The sequence below is a fragment of the Ovis canadensis genome, chromosome 5 (genome assembly GCF_042477335.2).
Source record: "Ovis canadensis isolate MfBH-ARS-UI-01 breed Bighorn chromosome 5, ARS-UI_OviCan_v2, whole genome shotgun sequence".
Lineage (NCBI taxonomy): Eukaryota > Metazoa > Chordata > Mammalia > Artiodactyla > Bovidae > Ovis > Ovis canadensis.
The window spans coordinates 75798053-75812631 of NC_091249.1; the positions used below are offsets into that span (position 1 = coordinate 75798053).

General features: G+C 44.2%; 1 protein-coding gene across 2 annotated transcripts in view; it reads right to left on the reverse strand.

Annotated features, from left to right (window-relative positions):
* Window positions 1-581: 581 nt before the first annotated feature.
* Window positions 582-14579, reverse strand: part of GLRA1 (glycine receptor alpha 1) — an 86927-nt gene continuing 72929 nt past the window's right edge. Inside the window, exons 8-9 of one of the 2 annotated variants that reach the window (XM_069592468.1) lie at window positions 7044-7190; window positions 582-872 (exon numbers count right to left, since the gene is read on the reverse strand). In XM_069592468.1, coding sequence (XP_069448569.1) covers window positions 582-872; window positions 7044-7190 — 438 coding nt within the window. Of the gene's footprint in view, window positions 897-7043; window positions 7191-14579 lie in introns of both variants that reach the window. The other variant, XM_069592467.1, reaches the window with a different exon arrangement.

Genomic DNA, 14579 nt, shown 5'->3' on the forward strand with positions numbered 1-14579 from the left:
AGGCAAAATGGCTTTTCAGCATGAGTCCACCTGGGCCAGTTTGAAGACAGGCATGGCGTTGGGAGGGGGTGTGATATGGGACAGACCAGAGCAAGCTTATTTGTGACTGTTTTCCACTCTGGGAAAAATTGTCCATCACTTCTGTGACTTTTAAAAATTTAAGCAGTTACTAGGCTGATAGGTTAAGAAACAAGTCTTTTTTCTTGTGGTTTGGCATTAATATTAAGCATGAATATATATCATATATATTACATGGCTTCGCTGCTGCTCTGGGGCAGACTGTATTCTCTTTCCAAACAGGAAAACTGCACAGCCCACAGACTCAAATTTTTGAAAGTGGTTTTTACCACTCCCCCGCCACTGCCCCCACCCCGAACCCTCCCCTTCCTCCCCGCCCCTCAGTTCCCATATTAGAAAAAGCCCTCCCTCCCGCTGCCGCCCCCACCCGAGGTTGAATAGATAGTGCCACGTTCTGAGCCATGCATCGCCGCAGTTGAGAGATGGCGCACGCGCACCTGGCTTCCCCTCCTCCTCCGGCCCTCCCACTCTGCCCACTCGCAGCGACCCCCAGCCCAGACCCGTCACTGGTTGTGGACGTCCTCCCTGCGGACGATCTTGTAGATGATCCAGTAGAACATGTTGAAGATGAGGAAGGCCATGGGGAAGCCGATGCGGGAGATCTTGTCGATCTTCTTGGCCCGCTGGATGAAGAGTTTTCGCATCTCCTCCGGGGACTTGGATGGCGCCGGAGCGGGGTTGGTTGTGTTGCTGTTGTTGGCGCCCTTGACCGAGATGCCGTCCTTGGCCTGAAGGCAGGCTGGGCCCATGCCGTAGGCCGAGAAGTTGAAGCGGCCCTCTCCAGCCTCATCCTCCTGGAACAGATTCAACATGGGGCTCTACTTAAAATAAGACAGGGGCTGGGCACCCTCCCTGCAGGCACTCCCCTGGGGGCCAGGCCGTGCCCATCTGGCACCACTCTAGGCCCCTGAAGGCTCTGTGGCTGGCTGGGGAGTTATGCCTTATAGAGGGCGCCATCAAGTGCCGAAACAGATGCAAACCAGGGGATAGGTGTGTGGTGTGGAGTCTGAGCTGCGCGACGACCTTGGCTCAAGTCACCTGTGGCTGTATGACCCTGGGCAGGTCACTTCCTCAGAAGACATCCTTCTGTGACTCTCAGGGTTTTTCATTTCATTTTTTCCCCTTAAGTGGTGATAAGATTCACTCCACTCCTTTAAGATGCTTTTCAATCATCAGAAGTTGTAGCTGAGCAGATGCTCTGAATGCCGTTTTGTTAGAAACCCAGAGGACAATTTGGAAAGATCCCCTGCTTTGCCTCTGTTGCCTCCTTGCCCTCTCCCCCACCCCATCCCCCAGGCTTCTGTGTGTGGGTTTGGGGAGGGAGTGAATGGATCAGGAGCGAGCAAGGGCTGCAAGCCCGGGGACCACAGCTGCCTCTTACCTCCGTGTTCCTGTATCCCTGGCAGGTGTGACCCCAGACAGGCTCTGGATTTTTATCAAGATTTTCATCTGGAGTTTCTCAAGCCCTTCATCATTTGGCTCCAACTTACCTTTCCAGACTCCCCGCCTCCCCTGCCTGTGCTGCGCACACCTGCCTGTTGTGTTGCACATTCTCAGCCATCCCTCGTGCGTCCCCACCTCCTGGCTGCATGCTCACTACCCAAGCACCTGCTGCCTGACCCGCTCCACTTTCCCCTTTCCTCATCTGGATCGAGGAGACATTCTTGCCTGCTCTCATCACACCTGGCTTTGTGGTCCTTCTTTGTGAGCTCTGACGTGGTCCTCAGAGTCTCGCTGAGCTGCTGATTCCATGTGTGGCTCTGGGGGGCTTTATCGGCTCACACTGCCAACTCGAGAGTGAGCACTTTGTGGGCAGCTGCTCTGTGTTCTGCTTGTTCTTGTGCAGGGCAGTCTGGGGGCCCTGGTGTCTGTCCAGCTCTGCCTGTGCCACCCCAGCCTGGGCCTTCATCTGGGCTTGTGATGACCTCCAGCCTTGTTTCCCTTCGGCCTTCCATCTCCCCCAGCCCTGCCACCCCTCTGGGTTGTTATGACATGGATCTTATCCATCATCCTTTGCTTAGAACTTTCTTAACAGGCTGCCACTGACTTGAGGATAATTAAAAGCTTTACATGATGACCTGGATTGCCCGTCTGTGGATGCTCCGTTTGACTTTCTGTGCCCTGTGGTGTTTCCATCTATTGGGAAGTGCCACACTCCTCTTGCACTCTGCTCAGGTCATTCTCTCTGCTAAGTCTGTCTCTCCCAACCCCACCCCTGCTTCCAGCTCCTTCTTTTCCCAAACTAATTCCTACTCAGATGCCTTCCCTGAACCTGAGTTTAGGCTCAGTGTCCCTGATGTGTGATCCATACATCAGGATTCTCGGCTTTTCCTTTTTTATTTTAAATCTCTTATCGTCTTGTTTTCCTTGATTAACATCTGTCTGTCTCTCTCATTAGAGTGTAAGCTCTATGAAGGCAAAGGCAAAGCGCATCATGCTCACTGCACCCTCAACACTAGACATATGAATATATTTCCTGAGAAGGAGCTCAAAACTCTGCAAATGTTTGTTGACCAAATGGTTTACTTGCATATCCAGTCTGTCCCAGCTTCCCTTTTTTTTTTTTTTTAAATTAAATTAAAATGGTTGTATTCCTAGCACCTGGAGGATTTGACATATGAATGCTCAAGACATCTTTCACAAACGAGTGAATATGCTCCAACACCCTCATTGCAGGAAGTGAGGGTAAGAAGGTGGGCTCCAGTACCTGGCAGATGGGTGCTCAACCAGTATTTTTCTGTGGGAAGGACAACAATAGAGGGTTTGTGCCAGCACTGAGGAGAGCACTGGGGGAAGCTGGCCAAGTGACTGGACCCTGTACCTGGGAGTGGGGCTGGGTCTGACAATCTCATTTATCGCTCACTGTAGCAATACGGTGGGGCGGGTGGAAGGTGGGTGTGCTTGAAAATGTTTTTTCGCTGGGCTCTAGTTATGCAGGCGGAGACTCAAAATTAACTTTCTGTGTTGCTTTGGGCAAATTATTTTCTGCCTTCTTCATCAGTTAAACATGAGGGGAGGGGATGGATGTGTGGAGACCTCATCTGGTTAAAAGGTGATCAATTTTACACTGTATCCAGGAGAAAGGAAATTCCCTAGAGATAACTGGACAAAGCCTGCTATTCCTATTCGAGCCAGCAGATGGCAGCCAATGAATGCCCAATTGCATCTGGAGCTGCGCGGGACTGGAACAGGGGAAATCCGATCGAAGCCAGGGAGGTTGGTAGTGTGCCTGCCCAATCGGGCTCACAGAGGTTTCCTAATAATCTGACTAATGAGGCTGGCTGGGGAATTTGAGGACCAGATGGTTTCTGCCCAGCAAATGAGGTAACATGGGAGGGTGGTGGGAGTCCAGGAGCCCGGCCAAGATCATGGGCTCAGAGAAACTCAGGCATGTGGCTAGTTCCTCTTCACTCACCCTCTAGGGCTTAAAACCCTCTCTGCAAACTGTCTGCTAAAAGGAGGTTTCTGCAGCCCAAGCTAATATATGGCCAGCCTGCAAGCCACATCCACAGGGCCTTATTCCAAAGGAAGCTGTTTTTTATGGTAAGCCTAATTCTGCGCCTTCAGTTTCTGACATCTGTGCCAAGTTCAGAGCCTGTGGGCACAAGGTCACACTAATTCAGATGCACACCAGGGGCCAGGCAGGAGAGACAGTGATGAAGTGAACTGGGGCCGTGGACTGCGTTCCTTACCTAAAGGCATTTGCAGTGAGCCTGTACCATGTGGGATGTGAATCCAGAGGGACCAGAGGCTGTGATGTTTTGAGTGAAGCTGGAAGTGTAATCACGGACACTTCATTGAATGTTGGCACTTCATTCCAGATTTTTAAGATACTGCTGGTGAACTTAAAGATATTTGCATGGCAAATCTGACCTTCTAGCTACTAGTTTTTGGCCTCTGCCTTGGGGTAAATCTTAGTTCCTATTTAAGATCTAATAAATGCAGGAGTATTTTTATCTGCTTCAGGATGGAGGCACTGATAAACAGATAAGCACCTGGTGGTGTGTGGTCAGTGTTTTTTGAGATCAGCCGTGGGTCTCGGAAGGCCTCTGTGTCTTTCCCATCAGTGCCTCCAAGATCCTGGTCACTTTCCCCTCCTCTTTGTCATCATGTGCACAGGAGGAGTGGATGGGACCCTCTCTGAGAGCTCTTCCAGAACCAACATGCTGTGAGAGAATGAGGAAGGGACCCAGCAGAGGAATCTGATCAAATCTGCACGGTGGCCTTATTCACATTTTACCTGCCCAGAGACAAAGCTTTTGTTTCCTCTAATACGTAAAACTGGTGGGCATTTGGCAAGGATGGAGGCAGCCTTTGCAAACACTAGGTCCCCCAATGTTACATATCTGCAAGGGGCTCCATTCACATTTTAGTCCATGCACAGAATGCCTGTTGGAGCTATGCAGGGCACAGTCTAGTGACCTGGTACCAGTCAAGTATTTTGGACATAGTCTTCCCATGTAAGCATCTCTGTGATAAATTATTGACATTCTTTTTGCAGAGGGAAATGCAGAAAGCTGCTAGCCCCTGGTCGGGGAAAAGGGAAAATAGAAGTAAATCCCGGAGAAAGTTGTGTTTGGTCAGTTCCTTGCTTAGATTGTGTTAAGAATCAGAGGCTAGGTATCTGATGAACAGTAATGGAAAGACTAAAACCAGGATCTTTCAAGAAGTCCTGTCGGGCCAGCTGCACCCAAGAGGTTTGCTTCCCTCTTCCAGTGCAGCTTTTATCCTAACTCTCGTGGACAGCCTCTGTCTCGGAACGTCTGCCTGCCGCCTGCGGTAAACTGCTAGAAGTTAATTGAATCAGATTGCTGATGTTTAAGAAACATACTGAGGGAAATGTGTGCCTTTGGAATCGTTTTAATTCCTGGTACTTGTGTGGCAGGAACATAACTTAAAGCTATGTTGGGATCTGATTTCATCTGTCACCAGTCCCCAACTGTGCCCATTTTACAGATGCGGATGCTGGTCCCTAGAAGAGGCTAGCTGAAAATCACATAGCAAAGAAAACTCAAGGGCAGAGTCCTTTGTCCCAGCACTTGCGGCTGGGTAGACAGCTGCTCTCAGTAGGTCAGTGTAAAGCAGGTGGGGCCTAGGTGTGTGATGTGGCCAGTGTTTGAGTTCTTGGCTGCCCTCATCTATAGCTGGAAAAGCTCCCAGGCAGCCTCTCAGTCTTCAGCATCTCCTTTTTTTATTCCATTAGTTTTTTTTTTTTTTAATCCCTTTGTCCATTTGTTCAGCAAATTTCTATTCCACGTTCACTATCTATCAGGCCTTGTGGTAAACACCAGGGCTGTATCAGTAGTACTGAGCAAGAGTAGATGTGGTCTCTGACCTGATGGAACTTACCATTCAATGGATGGTGTGCATGAAACAAACTCCTGATTGAATGTGCAATTATAACTCGTGTCTAGAAGGAAAGAAACTGAGTACTGTCTTGGCTGACATAAAGTGTCTTTGTGCATATCAGATGAGTGGTACCCCCCTGCTCTGGGTGTCTGAATTGGGATCACTTCCTCCCTCTGATACAGTCCACGCCAGGGCAGGACCTAAGAGAAGAGAGCTTCCTTGGCTGGGGGCCCTTGGATACAACCTGCATGATCACACTTAACAGCCTGGCATCAGCACCTCAGTACAGGGCCTGCACCTTGACTAGGGTATCAGGGAAAGATGCCGTAGCTGAGAACTAGAAAATGAGCAGGTTCATACCAAGCAATGTGCACTGAAAGAGCAACCAGTCCACTGGAAGAGCAACCTGGGTGGAGAGATCAAGACACTTGAAGTCCTGTGTGTGTGTTTGAGGAACTATGAAAAAAGCCAGTGTGGATGGTGCTCAGAGAGCAAGGGGAAAAGTGACGTGGAGATGAGACTGGAGAGAAAAGCACGTCCTCCGATCCCTAGGAGAAAGGTCTCCTGGGGGAGTGGTCACAGACTTGGGTATGGAGCCACTTGGCTCCCACAGAGGTAACAGAGGTTGGTGACTTTTCAGATGCGGTCTGCCAGGTATGTGTGTTTTGTTTTGTTTTTTGCTTCACAACATGGCTTGCAGAATCTTAAGCATATGGGATTTTAGTTCCCTGACTGGGTATTGAACCCCAGCCCCCTGCAATAGAAGTATGGAGTCTTAGCCACTGGACTGCCAAGGAAGTTCCTGCCAAGTATTTTGTTTCCTTTTTTTTTTTTTTTAACTGCCTTTCTTCATTAGGACTCAAACTTTTCAAGTATAGTAATGTACTATTTTCTTTTCATAACCCTAATGACAAGATACGGAGAAGGAAATGGCAACCCAGTCCAGTATTCTTGCCTGGAGAATCCCAGGGACAGAGAAGCCTGGTGGGCTGCTGTCTACGGGGTTGCACAGAGTCGGATGTGACTGAAGTGACTTAGAAGCAGCAGCAGCAATGACAAGATAAACTTGGTATTATTTGCATATTTTAAATGCCTACTTTAATATTTAATTTCAAAGTATTTTTTTATTCTGTCTCTCATAAGGGAAGAGAATTCACTCCAGGGGAAGACCTTGCAGCTTGCCTCTTCTTGAAAGTAGGAAACAAAGGCCCAGAAACCGGACATTCTACTCTAAGATCTCGTGTTCTGTGATACCAATCGCTTCTGGAATCAGGCCCATTGAAACAGTGCAGCCCACTCTGTTAGAAAACACCAGCAAACATCCTGCAGCCTTCCATGCTTTGAGTTTATAGCTAGTTTCTATCTTGGCTCCATCAGTGTTTGCTCCATCAATTCTGTCTTCAAGTGTAACCTGATAATTAGTGTTAGAAGAATGAGCGCCCAGAAACCCAATCAGGGCTTTATTTATGGGAGGAGAAACTAGGACTTGTAGGACTTTGATCCGTATTTTGTGCATGCTTTATCCACTGAGAAGAATGATACAGGAAAACAAGTATCATAAGACAAGGTTGCCCAGAACTCTTCTGTTTACCACCAGCATTGAGCCAAAGCCCTACCTTGTGATGTCTTCGCTTCCTCCTGAATCGGAGCAGCTCTTTGTGCTGCCGAGACACAAAGTTGACGGCGGCGTACTCAAGCAGGGCTGAGAACACGAAGAGCAGGCACACGGCCATCCAGATGTCGATGGCTTTCACATATGATACCTGGGGTGGAGGTGGGGGGAAGAACACAGATGAGGAGAGAACAGGGTGACATGTTGAGTATGGCGGAATGTTTTCTGCTCTTTAGAAACCCCCTTCCCCATCATCTTTTGTTGTTTCCTCTCAGCTGGAATATTAGGATGGAGGGTACAGAAGGAAACAGATGAGAAATTCATCAAGAAGACTGGACAGAATATTGAGAAAAAAAGAGCATGGTGCCTAGAAGAGCCCTAAAGAGAAGGGGGACGGTGTGTCCATCATTCTGTCATTGATGGAATAGAATGTGGTGTTCAGACTGAAGGTGATCGGAGAATTTTTACCTAATGGTAAAAGTAAGTGGAGGATGTCACTGAGAATGGCAGAGCAGGATCTTCAAAAACTCTCCCCCTGCAAAAAAGCAGCGAGGACTCTACAAAAAACGGTCAGAACCAACTTTTCTCCAAACTCTGTTAATGAATCAAAGTCTAACAGCAATCCTGTAAACATTTATTTGGGAAAATCAGTTGAATCCCAGTAAGAACAGCAGGCTTCATGGCATTAAAAATAACCCAGCTTTATTGAGATACAATTCATGTATCATACACATTTAAAGTATAGAAATCAATGATTTTATATCTTCACAGTTATATACGATCATCATCATAGTCAATTTCAGAACATTTTCATTGCCTCAAAAAGGAACCTACTACCTTTTATCTGTTATTTCCTTATGCCCCCAATTCTCTTCCTCCAGTCATGGACATTTTATGTGAAAGGAATCATATAATATGTGGTCTTTTACTTAGCATAATGTTTTCAATATTCATCTATATCATAGTATATGTCAATAGTTTATTTTTTATGGCCAAATAATAGTACTCTGTGTGGATATAACACATATCATTGATCCATTCATCAGTTAAGGACATCTGGATTGCTTCTACCTTTTGGCTCTTATTAGGAATAATGCTGCTATGAACTTCAGTTTTTCTGTGGATGTATGTTTTTATTTCCTTTGTGATGTTTTAAGTTGCCCTATTCCCATCATCTCATGTGTGGCTCTGTGCTAGTCTTGTAAAGCAACAGCCTGCAGGCGCAGTGAACACCAGTATCCTGATAGCCACTGGATGGGGCAGAAGAGAGTAGGAGCTTCTTTAAAGCTATGTTCTCAGGGAATTGTTAGGTGACTCGTTTTATGGTTCTCTGAAAGAGACCACTCACAAGGCTGTCTTTATTTGACCTGACTTGGAGCTGTCACAATGTGAGCAGCTTTATCCTTGAGGGCATTTGTTGAAAACAATCATTGGCAAGTGCTGAACATTACATCAGCCTCAGGCAGTTGGTAACAGTTGAGGCAAACAATTGGTTGATCAGAAAGAATAAAAGGAAAATTTGGGGAATGAACTGTCCATAAAGCTATGATATATTCCTGGGAACCAATGTGCATTTTTAGGCCAAGTGCATGTCCAGAGTGACTTGAGAAGGCTCTTAGCTGTCAACTCTGAATAAGCAGAAAGTAAAGGCTACAGCAAAGTTTTAAACTGCTTGGCTCAGTGATATGCCACATTATATTATGTAAATGTATGCTGCTGCTGCTGCTGCTGCTAAGTCACTTCAGTCATGTCTGACTCTGTACGACCCCATAGACGGCAGCCCACCAGGTTCCACCTGGGATTCTCCAGGCAGGAACACTGGAGTGGGTTGCCATTTTCCTCTCCAATGCATGAAAGTGAAAAGTGAAAGTGAAGTCGCTCAGTTGTGTCTGACTCTTTGTGACCCCACAGACTGCAGCCTACCAGGCTTCTCTGTCCGTGGGATTATCCAGGCAAGAGTACTGGAGTGGGTTGCCATTGCCTTCTCCATGTAAATGTATCAGTTCAGTTCAGTCACTCAGTGTAAATGTATAATTTTTATCAAAAACATTTAAGATATACAGAGAAATAATAAAGTATGGTGAATGCAATGTACTGAATGTTTATGTCCTCCCAAAAGTCATATGTTGAAATCTCATCCCAATATGATGGTATTTGGAGATGAGATCACTGGGAAGTAATTAGGTCATGAGAGTGGAGCCTTCATGAATGGAAGTAGTGCCTTTATAGAAAGCGTCCAGAGAGCTAGCTTACTCTCTTTCTGCCATGTGAGGATACAACAGTAAGCCAGCAGTTTGTAACTGGAAGGGGACCCTCACCAGAACCAGACTGCCCTGGCACCCTGGTCTCAGATTTCCAGCCTCCAGAACTGTGAGGCAAACTTACACTGTTTGTAGGCCACCCAGTTTATGGTACTTTGTTATAGAAGCCTGGATTGATTAAGTCGGGCCCATACAAAGGAGAAAACTCAGTCAAAAAGAGTTGTGCCCAGATATTGGGCTTAATACACAAAGACTAAATCAGTTATATTTTTAATATGTTCAACGAACCAAAAAAACCTTGGCTACCCAGCTAAAGAAAAGTATGGGAACAAAGTCTCACTAAGTAGAGCATGAAAAGCTACGAAAAAAGAACCAAATAGAAATTATAGAGTTAAGAAGTAAAATAATTAAACTGGAGCTTTCACTGGAGAGAATGACAGAAGAAAGAATCAGTGAACTTGAGGTTATCCTGTCTCTGGAACAGAATGAAGAACAATGAACAGAGCCTCAGGAGCGTGTGGGGAGTCATCAAGGGCACTAACCTGTGTCTGATGGGTATTTCTGAAGAAGAGAGAGACAGAAAAAGGCAGAAAGAATATCTGAACAAATAATGGCCAATATTTCCCCAAATGTGATGAAAAACACTAATGTACACATCAAAGAAGCTAAATGTACCCCAAGCAAGATAAACGCAAACAGAGCTATACCTAGACACACCATAATCAAACTGTCTGAAGCCAAAAAACAAAACAAAACAAAACAAAAAACCACCAAGAATCTTAAGAGCAGAAAGAGGAATAATTCATCATGTACAAGGTATACTCAGTAAGATTAACAGCTGATTTCTCATTAGAAACCATGGGGTCTAGAAAGCAGTGGGATGAAATTAAAGATGATCTAAATGAATGGGAAGATATTCTGTGTTCATGGATTGGAAGACCTAATGTTGTTAAGATGTCAATACTCCCCAAGTTCCTATACAGACTCAATGCATTTAAAACTAAAATTTGTTTTTATTGTTGCTGTAGAAATTGACAAGCTGATCTTAAAATTTATATTCATGTTCATATGGAAATGCTTAGGAGCCAGAATGGGCAAAACTATCTTTAAAAAGAACAAAGGTGGAGGACTCACACTCCTCAACTTCCAAACTTACTATAAAGCTATGATACTCAAGAGTGTGATGCTGACATAAAGATAAATTTGTGTGTGTGTGTGTGTGTGTGTGTGTGTGTGTGTGTGTGTGTGTCTATCAATGGGATAGAATTGAGAGTCCAGAAGTAAACCCATATTTTGGGGTTTACTTAGTCAAAGCCTATGGCCAATTGACTTTTGAGAAGGATATGAATTCAATGGATGGAAAGAATAATCTTTTTAACAAACAGTGCTGGGATAACTGGATATCCACATACAAAAGAATGATATCCCTCCCTCATTTCATATGCAAAGCTAAACAAAATAGATTGAAACCCTATATTTAGAGCTAAACTATGTAACTCTCAGATGGTAAAGAACCTGCCTGGAATTTGGGAGACCTGGGTTCGATCCCTGGGTTGGGAAGAAATCCCTGGAGGAGGGCATGGCATCCCACTCCAGTATTCTCGCCTGGAGAAGTCCATGGACAGAGGAGCTTCCTGGCAGGCTGCAGTCCATGGGGTTGCAAAGAGCTGGACATGACTGAGCAACTAAGCACAGTGCATGAAATTCTTAGAAAAAATGTCCATGTAAATCTTTATGATTTTGGATTAGGCACTGGTTTCTTAAGTATGATACCAAAAGTACAAACTACAATAGAAAATTTAAATTAATTTCCTCAAAGTTAGAAACGTTTGTGCATAAGGAACATTTTCAATCAAGGGAAAACCTGTAGAATGGGAGAAAATATATGCAAATATTTCAATCTATTTTATTCTTGTTCATGTTCTTAAGAGTTTAAAATAGATAATACACAAAGATCTATTACAACAATAAAAAGAGAAATGCCCCAATTAAAAAATGGGTAAAAGATTTGAATAGATTCTCCATAGAAGATATAAAAATGGTCAATAAGCACATGAAAAGATGCTAAATATTATTAGTTATTAGGAAAATTCAAATCAAAACTATGATGAGATAGCACTTCACATCTATTGAGATATTTATAATCAAAGAGGCAAAATAACAAACATTAATGAGGATGTGGAGAAATTGGAATCTTGGCAGTATTATAAAGTGGTATAGCCACTTTGGAAAATAATTTGGCATTCCTCAAAAAGTTGAGTATATAATATACCTATAATTTATATATAATATATAGTATATATTGATATAAGGACTATAATGTACCATATAATAATATATCTTTAAGAGTTAAAAATATATGTCCACACAAAAACTTATACACAGGAAATGCTTGTTCACAGCAGCATTATTTAAAACAGGCAGACATGGAAATAACCCAAATGTCCATCAACTGAGAAGCAGATAAACGAATTGTGATCTATACATGCAACAGAATATTACACAGCCATAAAAAGAAATGAAGTAGGGATACATTCTACAACATATGTAAGCCTTGAAAATATTATGCTAAGTGAAAGAAGCCAGTCATAGGAGTGCACATATTGTGTGATTCCTCTTAGGTGAAACATCCAGGATAGGCAAATTCATAGAGGTGGAAAGTATATGAGTGGTCGCCAGAGGCTGGGAGGAGGGGAGAACACGGAATGACTGTTGGTGAATATGGGGATTTTCTGTGGGGTGATGAAAATGTTCTGGAATTAGACACTGCCGAGGGTATACAACTTTGTAAATATACTAAATGCCACTGAATTTTATGCTTTGAAAGAGGCAAGAATGTCAGGTTGAGTGTTATTAGCAATGGAGCCCACTCTCAAGGCCAGTGTTAACAATGGGTAGAACAGACTGTTGAGTCTAGAGTCAGTTATAAGTGAAGGGGACTGTGGCGTAGACTATTCATAGAGAGAGGAGCAGCATGTTGAGCCTAACATAAGGAGCAGGAAGCAAGATATTCCTCCTGCTGTTGCAAATGAACAGAGCAGAATGTGCTGTCAGCTGGTAACAGTAAACAGAGAGTTCGGTTTCAAGCTTTTATAGTAAACATAGCAGAATGCAAAGTCTAGTTTTAATGGTACAAAGGGCACATTGTTGAGTTTTCTTGTGAGGATGGATAGAGGAGAGAGTAGTGTCTAGCATAGGTGACGACTGAAGTAGAATGTCATGTCTCACATTAAAAACGGAATAGTCAGTGTCATGAAAAACAAAAATACAGTGGGGAGACTCTTCTAGATTAAGAGTAAACTGTATGCAACGTGGGATCCCTCACCATGTCTACTGATGACAGTTTTTGGACCATTGGGCAAATGTAAAGGTTCTTTAAATTTTGATGAAATTATGGAATTATTTCTAATTCAGTGATATTATTGTATTAATGTTAATTTTTTAGTTGTGGTAATATGTAATCATTAGTCCTTATTTAGAGGTGAATTGTCATGCTGTCTGTAACCTTCAAATGATTCAGTAAAAATTGCGTCTATCTACCTGCTTACCTAGAGAGAGATAGACAATGTGGAAAATGATAACTGGAGTTGAGGTGAAGGCTACTAGGTATTCGTTGCTTATTCTTTCAACTTTTCTGCATCAGAACAGAATGTGAAGTGCCGTATTCCTTGCACATGGTGCAGAATGTTGCATTTAGCATAAGGCTGATGGGGGCAGAGTATGGCTGGTGTCTGGCATTAATAGCAGAGCACCATGTTGGGTCTTCCCTATAGCTCAAATAGTAAAGAATCTGCCTTCAATGCAGGAGACCAGAGTTCAGTCCCTGGTTCAGGAAGATCCTCTGGAAAAGGAAACAGCAATCCACTCCCGTATTCTTCCCTGGAGAATCCCATGGACAGTGAAGCCTGGGAGGCTACAGTCCATGGGGTCACAAAGAGCTGGACACGACTGAGCAACTTAACATGCACATGTTGGGTCTGGTGTTGAGGAATGTGGAAAGTGGCTCCAACGACTGTGGCGAACGTAGTGGAAAACAGCACCTAGCGCTTGATACAGGAGAGTAAAGCAGATTGAGGCATCGGGCGCTCATAGTGAATGGAGCCGAGTGTTGTTACCTCAAGTGTGGGTGAGTGGAGGAGTGTGTGGCATCTGGCATTAATAGTAAATGAAGCAGAACATTCTGTCTAGTGTTAAATGTGAATTGAACAGAATGTGAGGTCTAGTGTTAACAGTGAAAGGAACAGTGCTGCATTCATCGTCAAGTTGACTGGAGGAGGATTAGGATCTGGCGTCGGTATGAATGCAGTGGGATGCTGTGTCTGGTGTGAGAAGAATGGAACAGAAAGCTGGGTCTAGCACGGAGTGCGTGGAGCAGAATGTGTATCTGGCATTAGCAGTGTGTGGAGTGAAATGTGCTGAGTGTTAATAGTGAACAGAGCAGAACATGGTTCAAGAGTTAATCGTGAATGTGGCAGAAGGTGGTGTTTAACAATAGAAATGTCAGAATCAGACTGAGGTACTGCAGAAAAGAGTATCACAGAGCAGGCACCGGACAGCTGTCTTATAAAGGACCTGCTGGCAAGGTTGGCCCTTGGTTGACATCTAGAACTTGGATTTTGGGCATATTCCCACTTTCCCTAACTGATAAATGTGCCCCACCATGTTTTGACCACTGGTATAAACAGTGTGGTTTAAGCTGAACACCTGCTTTCCTCTTTGGAGTCTGGGATTTGGGGATGTGATGGGCAGAGGGTACTTGTGTAACCAGCACCTAATAAAAACCTTTGATATTGAATCTTAAATGAATCTCAGAACAATTTCTCTCTTTCTCTGGGCAGAAACTTGTCACACATATAGCTGTATTTTTGTTGCTGGGGTGAGAGTGAGCTCTGTGTGGTCCCTCATGGGATGGAGAGAGTGAGGATGCTTGCACACGGATCCCTCTAGACTCTGCCTGTGTCTTTTTCTCTTATCATCTAGCTATGCATCCTTAATCTATGGATTAAGGATAATGTGTATCCTAATCACTCTAAGGAATCTTAGCTTTGAGTTCAACACTTTGTTGAGTCTCTGAGTCCTATGAATCTTTGTATATGGTGTGGTCTTGAAGACCCCAAATGCACAGTGCCATTGATGGTGAAAGGGGTGGAATATTGCCCTTAGCACTGCTGTGAAGCGGCTGGACTGAGTGGAGTTGAGTGTTAATAGCATTCCTCAACACCATGATGTTCTATATAGGAAATGTTCTGGAGGAAAGGTTTATGTAGATCTGAATGCTG